This window comes from Thunnus albacares, chromosome 14 (genome assembly GCF_914725855.1).
Source record: "Thunnus albacares chromosome 14, fThuAlb1.1, whole genome shotgun sequence".
Lineage (NCBI taxonomy): Eukaryota > Metazoa > Chordata > Actinopteri > Scombriformes > Scombridae > Thunnus > Thunnus albacares.
The window spans coordinates 28,774,785-28,794,988 of NC_058119.1; the positions used below are offsets into that span (position 1 = coordinate 28,774,785).

The window sequence follows — 20,204 nt, forward strand, 5'->3', positions numbered from 1 at the left end:
CTGTCTGCATTGTCTTCTGTCATTTTTGTGTCTTCTAAGCATTTTGAGGCTACAGCTGTTACCAGTTTTGTTGTGTACAGTTACCACGGTGACAGGTGTCACTCTTGTTTAAAAGGCAGTGTACACATTGACTCTTCAGTAAATCCAGTTGTCATTTCCAAACTGTGTCTGTTTGAACAGATCTGCTCACTCTCTCCTAGCATTACCACAACTACCAGTGCTCTCCACATGCAGAGCATCTGAGCATTCAGAAAGCTGGATTCGCTCACCTGTTCACAAAAAAAATGCAGTTAATTGTGTAAATTTAGCTTGAGAGAAGCTAAAATGTCAGATAACATACTGATATTTCTTTAGCTGTCATCTAGAGGACGATCTAAAGGAGCTGTTCTGTTGCCGCCTCGTTTTCTAATCTAATCTCTTCGAACTCTCAGTGGATTGTAGATGAATTTAGTCTATAAATCTGTTTCTTGTCATAGTTAACACTGTAACACAATCTTTAAGCAAGTCTCTAAAATATAAAATATCTCCTCTCAGTGTCCTGTTTGTTGACATTGTCCTCTTTTTGTCTGATTTTTCTGTGTGAACTAGAAGAGGAACAGCAGGAACTTGAATTCTGGAAGAAGAACCAACCCAAAGAAAATGGCCAAGGTAAGCTGTCCATCATACAGACCTTTAATATGAGTACTATGATCTGTATTTTAAAGTTTGTAGCACCTTTGTTGTAAACTGTTATTATCTAAAGACATCCTGTGATTCATACTACCAGCAGAAATTGTAAATCTGCCACATTTAAAACCGACAGAACTAACTTGCGTACATTACACACCATTTTTGGGGAGGAGGTAGATCCCCTGATAACTACTATTACTATTCCTATTAAAACTGAATTTTTTTAGTAGTCTGCTTCTGGTTTATGGTCTACTTCTTATTCACAGTTTCTTGTCTCCTTCCTGTCAATAAAAGAGAAGGCAGAAGTGAAATCGATACAGTAGAAAAGGGATGTTTTTGATACTTTTGATTCATCAGAATGTGATAAGTCATCGAATTCAGACCCAGATCATTTGTATCTGGGGCAGAGTTGATATCGGGGAATTTCCCGTGAACACATCATACATCTCACAAAAGCTTTTCAGGTGCAAACAGAGCTTATACTGCTCTTTGTAGAGGGAAATAATTCAAAATAATAATTTCAGTGGAATCATATCAGTATGACAACATTTTGATATTTTAATAGTAGCGCCGCAACTAACGATTATTTTCAATATCGATTCTCGGTTTAATCGATTAATCATTTTGGCTTCAAAATAATTTCCCCAGAGTCAAAGGTGGCGACTTATTTTGTCTGCTCAACAGTCAAATATCCAAAAATATTCAATTTACTGTTATGAATGATGAAGAAAAGCATCAAGTCTTCACATTTGAGAAGCTGAAACCAACTAATTTTGGTCATTTTTTTTCTTTTTATCAAAATAGTGGCTGATTAATTTTCTGTCAACTGACTTATCACTATTTGTCATAATTGATAAACTCTATTTTTCTATTTAAATCTTGGATATAAAAGAGGTACGATAGATCTTAATAGATATTTGGAGGTATGTTCCACCTTCTATTACTGTAAAGCTTCAGCAAAACAGATACATCACTCAATAACATCGTACGTTTGTTTCAAACCACAGCAGAAAACCTGAGATTTCAGAGGGTCGGGCTGCCTGATGTTGGAGGTGACGGCGGGGGCGGCGGCGGCGGCGGTGATGGCGAAGGTGACGGCGAAGGTGACGACGACTACCACAGAAGTGACCCTCAGATAGCCATTTGTCTCGACTGCCTACGCAACACGGGACAGTCGGGGGAGAGCACTGTCACGGTATATTTGTGTTTAATTATAACTTATGTTTGTTCGATTTTATCAAGAGATGTGAAGCACTTTTAAAAAAAATTGGGAAATGTCATTTGTGAGAGGAAAAACTTTATTGAGGAAATGTTTTTGGGGCCAGAGTTGTTAACAAGGCTATCGATTTGCTTTTAAAGGTTTGTGGGTTTGATTGTGTTTTGGCTGCATTATTAGTTTAGTTGGAGTTATGTCTCTCTCATCATATTAGAGTTTAACAGAGTATGTCTCTCATCCAATTAGGATTTGATGAAGAGGTTCATCCGCTGCTCCAGTAGAGTCACCGTGGGAACAATTAAGAAGTTTCTCAGTCTTAAACTCAAACTGCCCAGCTCTTATGAGGTAAGGGACAGATTATATCCTCCGGTTCAGAAACTGCAGTCCTGTTAAAGTCAGTCTTAAAACAACAGTCAGTTTTTCTTACTGTAATCATTCCTCCTGTTCATACTGACCATTAGAAGATCCCTTCATAATGCACTTACAGTGTAAGTGATGGGGGACGAAATCCACAGTCCTCCTTCTGTGCAAACATGTTTATCTGAAGCTAATATGAAGCTTCAGCGTCCAAACGAGTCAAATCAAGTAGATATCTTTCAACGTTCTTTTTGTTACTAAACTTCCATCGCAGCTCAACAGGGAAACACTGTCCGAGGAAACACAAAGAGGGAATTTGATGCTAAAAAAGACTGTAAATGTGTCAGATATCCTCTTGATATGACTAACTCAGACTGCTGAATCCTGATATAAGCTTCATATCAACTTTTAAATGACTGGACACACTGTGGATTTTGACCTCCATCACTTCTATTGGAAGCACATTTGAAGATCTTTTAATATCCAGTATGAACAGGAGGAATGATTACAGCGAGGAAAACATCTTTCACTGTTCATACGGACACCTGACTGCTGTTTTAAGACACATTTGAAAAATTGTGAACTTTTCCTTAAAGGCAAAACTTTAACATTCAAGCTATTAACTGTGAAGAAACTATTGGATATGAGAACTCAAATTGCCTTTATTGCATCAAGTTAAAAGGATGTGGTAGTCTGTTTGCAGTTTGAAGGTGTTTGATGGCTCAGATTAGCTCAGTTTAACTCATTTCTTGGTTTCAAGTTGCAGCTCCTCTTGCAAGTTTCCATGTGCACTGGCATTACTGTGTGACGTAAATTCTGAGCAAAAACATCCAAAAAACATTGATTGGTAAATGTTGACTATGACATCATTATTACATAATTATCTCATGTTAAATCATTGGTTGTCAGATAAGACTAAAGGGAAACATACAGCAGTGTTGTATGATTTGTCATTGTGTCAAATCTCTAGTTTCACTGTGTGTGAACTCTCGAGTAAACTTTGACCAGGGTAACTTTGAGTCTCAAAGCAAAGTCACTCGGTGTTTATGAGACCATATGCTCATTAATACTCGATTTGAATTATCATTATAATCATCAGCCAGCTTTATCAAAAGGATTAAATACTGCTGGCTTCCACATTTGCTGCAGACTGAGCTCAAAACTGGTGTAACTCACACACGCACTCTCTTTCACACACTCACGTATTCAGTGCAGCCTCCCACTCGTTACCACTGTAAACGTCCCCTCTCCTTTCATTTCCTGCGTTGGTTCCTTTTTATTTTTTATTTCTCTTGTCATTTTCTTTATCTTGTTTTTTACACCACATTGTTATTTTGACTCTCTAATTCAATTAACATGTTTTGTTTTTAATTATCTGCTCTTTCATTTCAAATCAGCTTTTTTTCCTAATCATGTTTTTTTTTTTTTTTTCCTGCGTTGTCCAGCTGGATGTGCTGTGTAACGGAGAGATAATGGGCAGAGATCACACTATGGAGTTCATCTACATGACTCGGTGGAGGCTACATGGAGAGAATGTAAGGCTATCACCCTCACTTCCTGTTTATGTGTGCTTGAGTTTGCATGGCTGTGTGTAGATGCATTGGTGCAGGAGAGCATTTATTTCCATGTATGTATATATATATATGTGTGTGTGTGTGTGTGTGTGTGTGTGTGTGTGTGTGTGTGTGTGGGTTATGCGTTCATTCACATTGTGCAGACTCAACTCACCAATGGGGGACAAAAAGCCCCACAAGGTTAAAGATGTATTTTATGGTGAAGACTTTAGTGTGTAGAGTCAGGTTTAGATTGTGGTCGGGGGGGTAGGTAGGTAGCGGTTATAGTTCAGGGAGGAGTAAGAATGAAAGTAAAATCAACAGAATGCTCTCAGAAGTATAGGAACTTTGTGTGTGTGTGTGTGTTTGCATGTTTGCATGTGAATGCATTTGTGAAAACCAGCGCTGGTTGAGCGACTTCTCTATTCAGTGTTAAACAGTTTTTTGCAGCAAGAAAGTGTCTCTTCCAAGAATCTGTCATGACTCAGACTCTGTAAAAGGAAGAATTATGACTTCAAACTGGTTGAAAGGGGACTTTTTCCAACATATTTCACCCCACACATTTATGTATTGTTGTTGTTATGTTGATCATTTATCTTTAAAAGATGAAACTTTACTTTGAAGAGGCCTGAAAAAAGTTTTACTTTCATTTTCTCAAACACTGAAACACTTACACAAGTATGTGTGATGAGGGTCACAACTGATAATTAATACATGAAAAATGAATCTAGCAATGATGAATGTGTTAAATCAATCCATTATATAGTCTGTAAGATTTTAAAATTACCTTTCACCACTCAGCTACTACTTTTTCAACAACTAAGAAAGCTCCACTGCAATCTGAAGCAAATCTACTGTCCAGATTTGTTTGCTATAAAAGTGAGCACTCTGGTTTGACTCCTATATTCTCTAAGTTTTGTCGGCTATTAACGTTTAGAAACCTGTATGAGGTTCCTAATGGACACACTGGTAAACAATATGCATCTTAACCAACATGAATAATGTCCAAAACTATGAGAAGATAAAGATCTGTAAACGAATGGCTCTCTCTACAGATTCATAGTAGAGAGAATCAGCACAGGAAATGATGCTGAGGTTCCTGAGTTCCCCAGTAAGAGATACATTAATACATCTGTATGATTGTGATCTTCAGGAAATGAGAATCTAACGACAAATACAGACAGACACATGCTTGTACTTATGATACTTGTGAGGCAACACTTTACTTTAACTCCCCTATTCAGCATGTATAAGCAGTATGTATACATATATATATACACACACACACACACACACACACACATATATATATATATATATATGTGTGTGTGTGTGTGTATATATATAAATCTCCCTCTGGTGTCGTGTCTTCCTCAGGCCTGAGTCCTCTAGGTGTTTGAGGGATCTGCGCAGTATCTTAGCTGTTCTTGGACTGCAGTCTTCTGGATAGAGACCTCAGATGTTGTATCTGGAATCTGACACATGCTTGTACTTATGATACTTGTGAGGCAACACTTTACTTTAACTCCCTTATTCAGCATGTATTAAGCAGTATAGATATAATATAAAATCCCCCTCTGGTGGTATGTCTTCCTCAAGCCTGAGTCCTCTAGGTGTTTGAGGGATTTGCGCAGTATCTTAGCTGTTCTTGGACTGCGCTCTTCTGGATAGAGACCTCAGATGTTGTATCTGGAATCTGTTGGAGCCACTCTCCCAGTCTGTGGGTCACAGTCCCCAGTACTCCGATTACCACTGGCACCACTGTTGCCTTTACTCCCCACATCTTTTCTAGCTCCTCTTTCAGCCTTTGGTATTTTTCGAGCTTCTCATGTTCCTTCTTCCTGATGTTGCTTGAGATTGCTACATCTATCACCACCGCCTTCTTCTGTTGTTTGTCGATCAAGATGCAGAGGGGGAAAGTCCCTTTCGCACATACGGTCTATCCCTGAAAAGTTCAGGAACATTTTCTGCATGGGGTGAGCCAAGTCTAACCTAGTTTGACAGTTTGATCTGAGTTTCGTGAGTTTTGCCTTCTTCTTCTGTTGAGTTTTACGGCGGTTTGCATCCATAAGTGTTGCATTACCTGCTGTCTGCTGGACTGTCCCTTGCCTCATCTATTACTGTATTGCCATGTTATGCATGAAAAAGTGCGAGACAGAGATGTTCTTAAATGTAGCTGCATGTGTGAATAGTGAAAATCATTAGTGGTGCCTGAAAGGTTATCCCAGTAATTTACTCGGAACTATGTGTGAAAGAGGCTTAACAGTTAATAAATTGTGTTTAACACTCTATAATGTAGTTTTAGCAGATAGAAGTGTTTATTTGTGTATTTGTCAACAACTATAACTCTTCCTGTGGGCACCCATACATGAAGGCTGCTGTATAAACACATGACAATATAGTAAAACACAGTTGTATTAATATAAAATATGTCGTCATGAGAGAAGTTGCAATTGTCAACAAATACTGTGCATTAACAAGCATTTAAAAATGTCCTTATATCTGCATATACCTACATTATAGTGTGTCATAAACATATACTGCTTACAAAATGTTAAGTACAGGGACTGAAAGTGTTGCCCCTAATTCAAATGTTCATTATAAAATCAAGACATAACACTCAAACAGCCCTTAAAAGAAGTAAAGAACATGACAAAATGTCCTCACTTTCCAAACAGTTTCTCACTCACAATATCCTAAAACACACACACACACACACACACACACACACACACACACACACACACACAAACAGAGCAGGAGTTGTCCTGGTTTAGCCTGAAACGTGACGGCACTCTCAGCAGAGGCGTCAGGGTCATCAGTCCAGTATGTGGTTCAAGAGGCCAGTGTGTGTGTGTGTGTGTGTGTGTGTGTGTGTGTGTGTGTGTGTGTGTGTTCTCATGACCTTGATGTTCATAATATGTGCTTCCCTGCAAGCTCACACATTCCTGTACTCGGTGACTGAATGTTTATCTGTTTATCTGCACGTGTGCGTGACTGTGTGTGTGTGTGTGTGTATTTACATGAAACATTAGCTAATGAAAGGTCCTGTTCACTTGTGGAGACTGAGACTGAGGAGCGCAGACAGCTGCTGGCACAGCAGGAGGCGTCAGACACGAGGTCAGCAGCAGGAGGAGGAGGAGGAGAGGGGGATGAGGAGAAAGAAGAGAGAAAGAAAATCTTTAAATGAAATGAGAGATTTATATAAAATCTGTCGCTTCTCAGCTCTAGCTGTGCTCACAGGACCACTTAAAAAGATAATATAACTTTAACAGTCTTTTTTTTTCACATCATTTCCCAGAAACTGGAAACTTTTTTTAATAAGTTGGCAAAATCCTACTTTTCCTGAGCTAAAAAAAATGTCATTGCAGTGAGAGTAGATGGAAAAAACTGCATGTGTAAATATTATTCCTAGTCATTATATAATTATACCGCGTAATGAGCAGAAACCTACACAACCCAAACTTGTAACAAAAGTCAGCATTACTTTAAAATAGGCATAAAAAACAAAAGTGCTGCTTGTTGTTGAGCAGCCACAGTGGTTGTTTGACCTTAATAATCCCAGTTTGAATTTCAATCCTTCTTATGTAATAATGAGATACAGATTGTTGGTGGTAGTGTGTACAGATTGTCAGAATTTGAAGGCCATGTCTTTTTCCATCTGGGCCTTCATCATCCCGCATGGAAAGGTTGGACACGCGTTATGTAAACATTATGTTACAGGACTTTGGACAATAAAACAAATCAGAGTGGAAAGTAATCCATGTAAATGGTGCATCAGCGTTGAGTAAGTCAATAAAAAAGACTTTTATTGACCCGGCAGGAAAAATCTATCTGGATGTCTTGGTTACGATGTTTTAACAGCATTTATTCTGTATTTTCTTAACTAATTCCATGAAAAATACCAAAACCAGCAATGATTTACTAACAAGTACTGTGTGTGTGTGTATCCAAAGCCTGATATATCTTATTCCTCTGTGCCGTAGAGATCTGTTTTCATCCAAAAACTGTTAAAAACACGTGTAACGAGCCACAGCGCTGCACTGGGTGACGTTCCTTCATCACCATGAACACACACACACACTGTTTATTTTGACTCAATCCCATACACACACCGTTCTGCTGCCAGAAATAATCACTAGAGCACCAAATGTGGATTAATCCGCCACTGAAAATAGTCCCCCAACAAATAGCACCATTTTCTCCAGTTTGAGTGATGTTTGCTTAAAACTACAGTGACCAGCTGTTTTAGGAAATGACTGAGCATTTTTTTTAAAAATGAGATTATGTATTTGTGAGCTGTTTTTGAAGATTTACTTCTTCAGTACAGAAAGAGTAGGGAAGTACGGAGAGATGGACTTTTGCTCTTTTCATGCTTCATACTGAAATATAAACATTTAAATGGTTAAACAGTGATTATATGTAATCTACAATAATTATTACTTTTCAAAATACAGTCTAATTTTAATGGCTGATGATGTAAAAACATCAAATCGCTGATTACTGGGATAAGAACATCAGTGGAAAGCAGTTTTACAACCCCTTTATAATAATAATAACAATAACAACTTTATTCATATAGCACCTTTTAAGACAAACTGCTTTACAGTAAAAACAAGAAAGAAAAATAATTGAAAACATACGATAAAGATAATTAAAAACAGTGTTGTGATAATTTGTGCTTTATGCAGCATGACTCAATGATCAGAGTGTTTGGGTTTTAAACAAATCCCCCAGTTTAACCACATATAATTAATATACATCAGATATTGGTTGATATGACCAATCGTACATTTATAATTCAGCATACTTAAAGAAGGGATTTTGGTTACTTTCATTCTGTTTTTTACCTCCAGATAATTGGTTTAGGTCATGTGATTAGATCTGGGATTTTTTTAAATTGTGTATGTTTTGGACTCATCATGAAAGGATTACAAAAATAAAAAGAATACATGGAAGAAGAATACAATTTTTAAGCTTTTTCAACTTGAATTCAGTATGTATTCCACAGTATTTATTCTTCATCTTTCCTCCTCCTCCACTCTGGCCAGACGGAAATCAGTCCATCTGAATTATTTACGTCCTGACTGGTGAGTCAGAAGGATAAACACCAAGAAATTATTTTTGAATCCTGTTTGAACCTGGCCTGGTTCAAAGACAGACAAGGAGAAGAGTGATATAGAGGGTGAGAGAGACAGATATGAAGCACAAGAGTCAGGAATGGAGACAGACGAGGGAGTAGAAAGAGGATACGAGTCATTCATCAATCTCATCCTTCTGACAACTCCGCGGCTCGGCTTCATTTTCGCGGCACTCCGTCATTGTTGCGGCACGAGACACTTACACAGAGGCCGGTCAGGACGTCACATGGCAGCATAAAAATACTTATGTGCTACTACTCAGCATGATGGGATATCATTTAGCCCGAATGGAAAACTGAAAACTTGCCATGCTGATGATTTGGAAACATGAGAATCCAAATGTATCTGGAAAATTTTATTTTCTCTTCTGACTGGGTAATGAACGCATCCCTGAGGTCTGTTTCTGACTGGCAGTTAATTATATCGTTCGGTAGTTAAGATCTCTACCTCAGTTTGGTTGAACCTTGTCTCCTACAAAATACATTTAAATCCTGATAATGAGCTTTTCCTAAGTTGTTTTGGGTGAAGAGTAATTGCTGCCTGGGTTTTGTTTACCTCCAAGACTTCTACAAGTTGCCTTGTCATAACTGTAAAATAGGAATGTTCCAGTCAGGTTGTTCTGGTCATGATCAGAGTCTTTTAATATTTACTATCAAGTCCAGTCCGATACTTATATTTATTTTCACAGAGCAATTCATTACAAACACCTGTGCAATCTAATACGACAGCTCTGCAATTAATTCTACTTTTACGAAGCTTTTGCTTTTTCAGTTTTTGTTGACACTCTCACAAAATGGTGATAACTCTACTTGATACACGATCAAACAGTAGCTGTAGGTGTAGGTAGGTGAACTTGACTGTTGTCCTGATATAGAGCGTAAACACCTGACACCAGATGGTCACTGACAGTCTTGTTGGATAGACAAAACTGCTCCATATCTGATAGTTCCTCCCTATTTATTCTGTGCAGACAAAAGCCACTTTTCCACCGTGTGGTACAGCTTGACTCGACTCGACTCTATTCGCCTTTTTTGGTTTTCCGTCAGGCAAAAGTTGCGGATAGTACCTGGTACCTGGTGCTTTTTTTGGTATCAGCTCCGTCGAGGTTCAAAGCGAACTGAGCCGATGCTAAAAGGTGATGTGAAAACATTGCGGACCACTGATTGGTCAGAGAGAATCGTCACTACAGTCATCCACTTGCACGACACGGGACATCCTGCAGTGGAAAATGAATGAATGTAAAGGAGGAATGCAGAGGAGGAAAATTAAATTATAATAGCATCTGTTTCCACAGTCCACATCATCTGTTGAGTGTTTGATGGTTATTTATTTGTGCTTTAGAAGATAATCACCATAAAACAATCAGAAAATAATATTATTATTTAATATTATATCTCTCATTCACTGCTTTGTTCTCTCTACCGCCGCTCCCTCTTCTCACTCGACCACGTCTAACTTTACTTTTAATGTTATCAAATGAAGAGAAATGTCCTCCCCTCATCCTAAACTGGTCCTAAACTGATACTAGAATACTTCCTTGTTTTATAATAGTAATAATAATAAATTAGATTTATATAGCGCCTTTCAAAACACCCAAGGACGCTTTACAAAAAGGAAAAAAACAAAGAAAACTAAGCTGAGCTTAAATAATAAGCAACTGAGAAGTTAATTGGTTAACTGTGGGCCAAGAGCCTGAGCAAACAGGAAGGTTTTGAGGGTTGATTTGAAAGAGTTTAGGGTAGGAGCGTTACGGATTTTGGGGTTGCCACGCTGAAGGCTCTGTCTCCGAAATTGCGTTTATGAATGAAGCGGTACACAGACACACAAAGGAGATGCGCTGTGTGTGTTTGACCAATCAGCAACGGTTATCCCTGCAATACCTGCCCCCATTGTGAAGTTACTATCTGCAGTGGAAAACCAAATCCAGAAAAGTAAAGCAAGTAGAGTTGAGTGGAGTTTAGCCAGTATCATGTAGTGGAAACACGGCAAAAGTTCAAATCTGCTCTCAGATTAGATTAGAAAGTCACATTGCTGTTTTTTTTTTAATCACAAGATGTAATTCTCTGATCAGTTTAAATCAAATGTTGCAGCTGTGACAGAGTTATTCCATCCCTCCTGTAATTGAGAAGCATTGGATTCACCTCGTTAACACAAATCAGTTTCAGGTGTTGGCACCGTTTGTTCAGAAGCAGGAAGCCTTTTGGCTTGAACGACGGAACAAAACTTCAAGAGTGAAACCCAAAACTTTTTCCTAAACACCTTCAAGCAAGTGCTCCAACCAGAGAAAGTTGAACCTCTTCATTGTCTCAAACACACACCACACTCCCATGAAGATTTAGTGAGTTTAAAATAAAGCTCTTTTTTTTTTAGGATAAGTCAACAAACAACAAACACAAAAAAATCTCAAGGGAAAGTAATGCCATGAAACTGTGGTTTAGCAGAAAGATGTTAATTAGAGAAAACAGCATCAACAGAAACAGGTCTTGAAGAGTTATTTTGCCTTTTGCCATTTACTTTCTGCATACTTTTAAACTTAGTGTGGGGATTAGAGGAATAATACATTGGAATAGTCCGTGTGTTCCATATTTTTAGAAAGTTTTTGGGGAGTTTTCTCTCATCTTAATGGAGGATGTAAGGATAGAGGATGTTGTATTGCTGTAGAGATCGTAAAGCCTCTTAAGACAAATTCATGATTTGTGATATTGGGCTATATAAATAAAATTAACTTGACTTGTTAGTAAAAATAAGAAACAGTGTTAGTATAATCAGAGAAATTAGAGTAGAATAAATACTGTAGTGTTTTCTGATCTGATGCCCCAATTGATAGGATGACATTATTCCTAATAATCTCGGTTTATGTCCCATATTTGAAATATTTATCTGCTCTGGTTTTTCATTGACTTCTCATGTCGCCTCTGAAAAATATGTTTTGAGTTCAGTCTGAAGATTTACTATTCAGATAAGATGTTGTATGTTACATCTTTTGGGTAAAAGATGGTTTATCTGTCCAACACTTGAGTCTGACAGCTCTGGTTTGGATATTTGTGATCCCCGGAAGATGCTTGTGATATTTGTGAGCGTTCCTTTAGTGTCGCCATCAGGCCAAAATATACCACCTGACCGACACTTTGGTCGATGACAAGAGATTACGAAGACCGATGTCCAGATTTACATGAAATTTGTCTCCAGAGGAGGAAGGCTTTACATTTTAGACATGAGCTGTGATGCCGGAGGGATACATTAAAAATTAGAAGATACTGACACATATTCATGTAGAAGATGCACTATACAAAACCAGTTCATTGTCATTTTTGGTTAGAACAAACAACATTTGACAACACGTATAGTTTTTAGATTTGTATGTTGAGCTTTTCTGGTGCTGAAACGTTACACGATTCTATATTTCAGTCTTTTGACACCAAAACAAAAATCCTCAAAAAACTAGCTGACAGCTGCACAGAGTATGTGTTGGAGCAGTATAATTAAAGTGCTTGAAGACAGAAGTGCTGAGTGTCAGAGATGCAGATACAGAGGCACACAGTGACAGACCGGTTAGATTGGATTCAGTGTTGCTCTTTTGTTTTGTTTTTTTTTTTGTTTTTTTTTTTCTGTGGCATGATGCAGCAAAATGCAGAAAGCCAGAGGAGATGACAGCAGCTGTACTCTGCTGCACCATCAGCCTCAAGCTGCCAGAAATAGGAGACACACTCCCAAAACAGGAGACACGCTCTTCACTTTGCAGCTGCTCTGACACAAACACTCGCCTTTCTTCTTTTTTAATTTTTTATGAAAAGGGCAGTTCTTATATTCGACTGTTTCAAATGTGTTTTACAGCCAAAGAAGGCAGGAATGACATATCTATTATTTAACCACAATAATGGAGGGGTGACTGAGTGGGCCTATAGGCCACAGGCCCTCACCCTGCACAGAGGCATCTGTATGAATTGAATTGACTGCATACTGGCAGTGTTTGATGGTTATTTATTTGTGCTTTAGAAGATAACCACCATAAAACAATCAGAAAATAATGTTTTATTTCTCTCAAATCACTGCTTTGTTCTCTGTACCGCCGCTCCCTCTTCTCACTCGACCACGTCTAACTTTACTTTTAATGTTATCAAACGAAGAGAAATGTCCTCCACTCATCCTAAACTGCTCCTAAATTGATACTAGAATACCTTGTTATTCCTTGTTTTATGAATGAAGCGGCCCTCGCCCTGCACAGAGGCATCTATATGAAGTGAATCGACTGCATACTGACATCATGCAACACAGGATGTCTGACGTCGCTGCAAGAATTTAAAAACCCTAAAAGTCAAATTTTCATGTGGCAACTCTGATTAAAGTTGCTGCTATTTGCATTTTGAAACATTATACATGGTAGAAGACTTTGATTTTGTTGTTTTCTTAGTTTTTCACCGTTGAGCTTCAATTAGATCCAACAAAATCACCTTACGTCCCATTCACCTGCAGACAAAACATTTGATTTTCATGCATTTCAATATTAGAATAGAACTCAACACTGTAATATAGTACGTTAAGTATATAAGTTTTGAGAAGAAACAGTATAGATCGCTTGTCAAACCTCATTGGACAACCAATGAGTGATAAGCAATCTGGGAAACCCAATCTGTATTCTTGACAATGTCTCATTGACTCTCCTCATGGCGTCCAAAATGACAGGATCAATGGTTGACAGGAGCAAAGAAGGAAATCAGGTGATGTTATAATAGAGTGACAAGGTCCACGTAGGGAGGAGGTTGAGATTGGGTCAATAAAAAAGAAAGACTTACAAAACATGGGTGACTGACTCTATGTTTCCTCATTTCCAACCATGAGTCAACATTGTTTATTACAAATCAAGAGCACAATCAACCCCTAACCTTCACCATGTGGCTATTATTATAATCATGACAACAATGGTCCTTCTTCTTTCATAAGGAAGAAGTACTTTTAACCGAAACCACAAGGTTTCCCAAAGCCTACCAAGGTACTTCTTTTAACTCAAACCATGATCTTTCTCTAAATCTAACCAAGTGGTTTTTGTGCCTAAACCTAACCAGAACAGATTTGAGTATTTGCACTTCTTTGTGCGAACAAGCTCGTACGTGACATATAGGGTTTGGTTCTGATATGTCTGGTTACATTTCGAGTCAAAGTTACCCTAATAAAGTTGATGATTAAGTGTTGATGTGTGGGATCGATCAGTCAGTCAGTAGCGAGTCACACATCTGTTTCACAGAAGCGGGTAGCTGTTGCTGGGTGCGGCAAATATTTGTAACAGCAATCAAATAAATATATTCAGATGTTATTTCAGTAAGTGGAGTTACAACGACGTGTACAGCTGCGTTGTTCATCCACATCCGTTTTTTTTTGGGAGGGGTTTTTTGGCTCCCACCTTCAACACTTTGATGGGTCGACAGTTTTTTTTCCAGAAAACAGCTGTCAATGAGAACAACACCAGCTCTATTAAAATCACTGAGAAATATGAGACTTTCAGTAGTTTAAAACTCGGATGTGTAGGATCTGAAATTGATAGCAGCACATAAACTGCACCACTGCAAACTAGCCCTAACCCTAAACCTAGCCATAACCCTAACCTAAAAGATTTATAGATTTGTGCATCAAAAACGTACACATACATGTAGGCTTTTTTGTCTAAAATTCAAAGCTGAACCTAAATATATATCTTTTTATAAGCAACTTGAAAGTATTGCGAGTCTATGATTTGCTTCTTGATAAGATACCTAAGAAACGTAACACAACGAGCAGTTGTTTAACACTTCTGCACACTCGATTCTCTGTGTTTCAGATACCGAATGATGCTGTCACTACTGTTCCAAACACTGGATTTATAGCGTTTTGGAAATGAACTTTTCAAATGAGCCTCAGCAGAGCGAGCAGCAGCCAGGCCTTCATGTCTTTTTTTTTTTTCTTTTTTTTTTTTTTTCTTTTATGGCCCTCGTGCATCAGACACTTGGCCTCCGTCCCTGCAGAGCAGAGCCAGGTGGATCCTGGACGGTTTAATGGAAATGGGTTTACATTCTTCTTTAACTCTGAGTCCAGGAAACCTGTGGTTTGAAGTCAGATGAAATAAGAGTTTGTCTGTCTGTCTTTTTCTCTTACGGTCAGAAAAAAAGCAGGGGACACCTGACCTGCAACAAACTAGTCCTGCCTCGATATGGCTACAAATCTAACTACTGGAGATTTATCCCGCACAGACATTTTGACGTGTATCCTCAATTTTTTAAAATACATTTGACAACCTTTTGGCCCGAACAAGCAAGAGGAGGAAAAATATACAGCATTCATCTCTTTTTCAAAGCCTTTATCTCTCTCAGTTACTTCTGCTGACCGACTCTTTTTACAGGCTGATTTATGGAGTGGAGGATTTATCGTAGAGGTTTATTATATCGAGTTTATGGTACCAAACTGGACATTATATGACGAAATATGAGGTTATGTAGGAATTTTGAGGATGAACAAATAGGGTTATTGAGTCCTATAATAGATGAGGTTTTTTCTTCCCCTCAAATCAGTTCATGATATAAATCTAAAACATGAATAGAAAATGTCAAAAGTTATAACCCTCATTTCTGTTTTAATGGCTTTTTATTCAGTATTTTTCCCATACTTTCCCTTATTTTTCAGGCATTTCAAGTTTTTTTGTATGTTTTTTTTTTTTTTTTTTTACATTGCATTTAAATTATTAAAGATGGGCTCAGTGTTTTTACTGTTTGTGACATTTTGCTGACATTAATGTCATTCAGCACCTATTCATTGCTTCAGAACACATTGAAGTTGTGGGTTTTGAGTTTGGTCAAGTGTGAAGTGTGTTTTCAGTCATGTTGTGTTGGTGTAACGTTTTTTGTAGCGTGTGAAAAGTTTGCTCCTCTCCCTAACCCTAAACCACTAGGTTCTTGTGTTAAATCACCAATTTCAGTCCAATGTTTCTCTTAATTTATCTGTCATGTTACACAAATAATGGAATACAGGTTACAGTTGAGTATTTTGTGTTCATATTGTTGAAGGGCTTCTGTCCTATTGTTGTTGTGCATCATTAGCTGCACTAAGCAGTCAGTCACAGCTCTGTCAAGCTGAGGTAGGAGGGATAAAACTGTTCTGTAGTAAATGACATTCTGTATAATTTGGTGCACACATGGCTGCGTTTGTGACTGTAGGAATTTTGTGATTGTCAGCAGTAACAGAGAAATTCTACATAAAAGTTCTATATTACTGTATAGTGTTGAAAGTGTCTGTAGTAATATGAGTAGATGGTAAACTGGAGTTAGGTGAGGCTGACAAGCTTTACCCTTTTTACACCAAAATTAGTGCACATATGCAAGTTTTAGGCGATTGACTCCTCTCTAATTGCTAGTAGACAATTTGCTTGTTTGACATCACGAATGTGCAGGAAAACAAGGTTAGTAAACAATAGAGAACAGCATGGAGGCCAATGACAAATGTTACTATGGTTACTTTTTTTAGATCTTTTACTTCAGTCTGTCTATCAAACTCAACACCGACTGAATGATGTTCGAGCGCTGCCTGAACAGAGACACAGGGTGGAATTCGTTGCACGTTGCGTTCCTGGCTATTTACGCACCAACGTCTGGAACTTGAACGTGAAAATTAGCGTGTCCACCCGGGTGTCATGCTTCCATCACTGCCAATCGGAGCTGGAGGCAATAAATACCCGTGACTACTGCAGAGTTATTTGATCCAGCAATGAATACCGATTGTACCCTTTCCCACTGAGGACAAAAGCCAGATGTTAGTGGGTGTTAGTGTGAAAGAGGCTTCACTAGTGAGAGGAGTAGGGAATAGAGAAGCTGTCAGCTAGCTGTAAGGCTGCACATTTTATTTGTTTGTTCTTTGCTTCAGCTCAAGTTATTATTGTTGGATGTCTCCGGGTTACTTTTTGCCCATTTCATTAATATTTTTGTAAATAATCATCACTTTTTTTGTGTTGCACATACTCCTTCCTGCCAACCTGCTTCATTAACGCCACCCTTTTAAAGTTTCCAGTGCCAAATGACATCTTCTGCCCTTTATATTTTTATAGTTTCTCTTTTTTTCTTCCTCTCCCTCAGACGTATCCCATGGTTCTTGAGTACCGGCCACGCATCGACTTTGGCTGAACCACGGCTGCAAGAAGAGGACCACACACACGTACACACAAATGACATACAACATACACAAGTATACAAAACATTAGGAACACCTACATTTGCACACACACACACACACACACACACACACACACACACACGACCACAATGTGCAGAGAAAGAGAAAAGATTTAAATGTATTTTTGTACAGCCAATGATGAAGTGCATACGTTGTTACGGTAAAGAGGTTTTATGCTACATAGAATAATATATATGCTATAATATATGATATTTTTAAATGTATGTCCCTGTGCCTAAAAACCTGTTCAGATCAGAAATGAAGTACGACCATATCTTGACTTGCCTGTCTAACTCTGTAGATTAAATGTTGATTTTCTACTGTTGATGACTGGTCGTGTGTCTGATTTCTCTACATTGATCTTAACTTCAAACAAAGTGAGTCTAAATGAAAGGTGCACAAAGTTTTTTTTACCCCCAAGACAGAAGATGTAACACTTTTCAGGAACTGCATCTAATAGATAAATGAAATTATTAATCTAAGGGGATTTTTTGGCCGTTTAGGGGAAGAGGAAACAAGTAGTTGACACAATCCGTTGAACTTGTTAGCAAACAGTTGCTTATTTCCACATCCAGCAGTTACGGAGCAACATTATCATTCATTTGGAGTCGTGTTTCTGTCCACCTGGTGAATGTAAGTCCAATATTCACTCTCTTTTAGCTCTGTGTTTGGTCTCCACCAACTCCTGAGGGAAATATCTGGTTCTTTAGCTGCTAAATGCTCCACTTTGTCTGTTGGTGCTGAGCAGGTAGTGGACAGTAGGGTTTTTAGAGCTTTTTCTCTGAAAACAGCTGCATGCTGTGGCTGAAAATGAAACAATAAGAGCGCAGAGAGTGAACCGAGAGGGTGACAGATAAACAATGAGCCGAAACTCTCTATAAAGCTCCGTAAAGCCGAGTGGAGCTGCAGAGTTGCTGATAATTCTCTGTAGTTTCATCACTTCGAGCCACAACCAACATATTACACACTTAAAGCTGCTGTAAGGTTGGTTAAAATAAGGCAATACTTTTCTAAAGCTCGGGAAAGATCACAGTCATGGTTAAGGTTGTTTTTAGCATTTACACACATGACCAATGCAGACTTTTTTTTTTTTTTTGCTTGTGAGGACAGTCCCTGACACTTCCAAGCACCCATTCATTTAATTCTAGTAATTAGAGACAGTAAAATGTTACTGTTTGCACCTTTAAGTAAATGAGTGCTGCTTCTGTGCCCGGTCATACTTCATCTCCCAAAAATACACACACAGAAAATGTTGAATGTGTTGTGGCGGTCAGGGTCAGACAGACAGTTTGCATCTGCTCACTAAAACAGTCACCAGGTGAAATATGTCGGTGTCTGAATTTATGAGTGAAGAGAGCAGACAGAATGATAAACAGGCAGAATGACACACACGCACACAAACACACACACCTCACGCCGACCTACATAAACAGTATATGCACACTGTAGTAAAAACAGGTGCATCGGATGACACGTTAGCCTCCATTCCTCACCGGCGGCTCAACGTGTATGAATGCATACAAACAATGACATGACAAAAACAACTCTGACAGTTTTACTCACACAGTCACACACCCTCGAACATGCTCATATCTACACTGAAACACACACATACACACACTTGTCCTTCCAACTGTTCGTCTTGCCCTCGTAGTTGTTTTTTTTTTCAGGTCAGAGTTATGTAGGCCAGAGGTCCCTGTGGTTCTTCACATGAGCCGTCAACGTTGTATGATGCTGTAGTATAAGGTCTGGCTTTATGAGAAGATGAATGTGAGTCTTCAATATCATCTTCCTTTTTTTTTTTTTAGGACTGGACAAAGAGAGCTGAGAAAAAATGTTGAGCTAAAATTTGAAGTTATAGACGTGATAAATTGTCAGGTGATGTGATGCAAGTCAGTAAAAAAACAACCTTTACCCCCCCATAAAAAAACAAAACAAAACTGATTGCTGCTTTTCATTTAGCACAAAGACATTTCTTACTCAAACACACACACACACACACACACACACACACACACAGTCCTCGAACAAGTGTGTGTAAAAGCAACCTTGACGTGAAATAAATCCTCAGAGGCTGTAACTACGTTTCAAAGGTTTACTGAGAAAACAATGAAAAGTTGCAAGATCCATTCTTTTTCCCGCTCAACTTGGCTCTCAGCCTTAAAAAAAAAAAAAAAAAACTGTCTCGCTCCACCGACTAATTAAACTGAGAGCTGTTGGCTATGACATCATCGGTAGAGTACATAAAGCAGCATTTGAACATTGTAAAATATCAACATTAGCAAGAACCATCTTTCAATATTTAATAGTGTTTTTCGAAACAAATAATTTCACATGAGAGATTTTGCTACTAATATTATCTTCTCTTTTTATTCTCAATATGGCTCTTACACACATACACAACAACAGGACTGACTGCTTTGAGCTAAATGCTAACATCACCATGCTCACACACTAATATGCTTATGTTTAGCAGGTAATATTAACCATGTATGCTAATATTTGCTAATAAGCACCTTATGATCAAGTCAAAGGATCAAATTCATCCTGAAGGTCACATGAATATGTGCACAAAATATCATGTTAAACCGTCTAAAAGTTGTTGAGATGTTTCACTCTGAAACAAAATGTCAACCTGCTGGTGGCACTGGAGGAAAAGTCAGATGATCAACGAAGTCTGTGGACTTTCGTACAAAATTCTGGGCCGATCGATGCTGCGGATGTTGAGATATTTCACAGAATCAATTAATCTCTTAATTAATCTCTGTAAGTCTCTTAGCAGCATTGATATCTATACCAAACTTTACGGTAATCCATCCAATTAGGGCTGCAACTAACGATTGTTTTCTTGATTATTCAATTAGCTGTTTGGTCTTTAAAATGTCAGAAAGTTTACTATCATAGAGGACAAAAGGAACCTTTCCTTTCCTCCCTGCCTCGTCTACATCCTACATTTCCCAGCATACCTTTTAACTTTTAACTTCTAGCGAGGGTGTGTGAATTTGTCTCTTCCCTCCATTGATTTGTTATTTGTGTGGGTGAAAAGAGTGAAAATGAGTCTTATCAATACTAAAAGTC

At 38.3% G+C, this 20,204-nt stretch overlaps 1 protein-coding gene across 3 annotated transcripts in view; it reads left to right on the plus strand.

The window, feature by feature from the left end:
- The window catches only part of LOC122996568 (polycomb group RING finger protein 5-B-like), a 29,442-nt gene extending 11,991 nt beyond the window's left edge, over positions 1–17,451 (plus strand). For all 3 annotated transcript variants that reach the window (XM_044372073.1, XM_044372075.1, XM_044372074.1), the window contains exons 5-9: positions 589–648; positions 1,677–1,864; positions 2,132–2,230; positions 3,688–3,777; positions 17,030–17,451. In XM_044372073.1, coding sequence (XP_044228008.1) covers positions 589–648; positions 1,677–1,864; positions 2,132–2,230; positions 3,688–3,777; positions 17,030–17,077 — 485 coding nt within the window. In that variant the 3' untranslated portion in view covers positions 17,078–17,451. The remainder of the gene's footprint in view (positions 1–588; positions 649–1,676; positions 1,865–2,131; positions 2,231–3,687; positions 3,778–17,029) is intronic.
- The last annotated feature ends 2,753 nt before the right edge of the window (positions 17,452–20,204 follow it).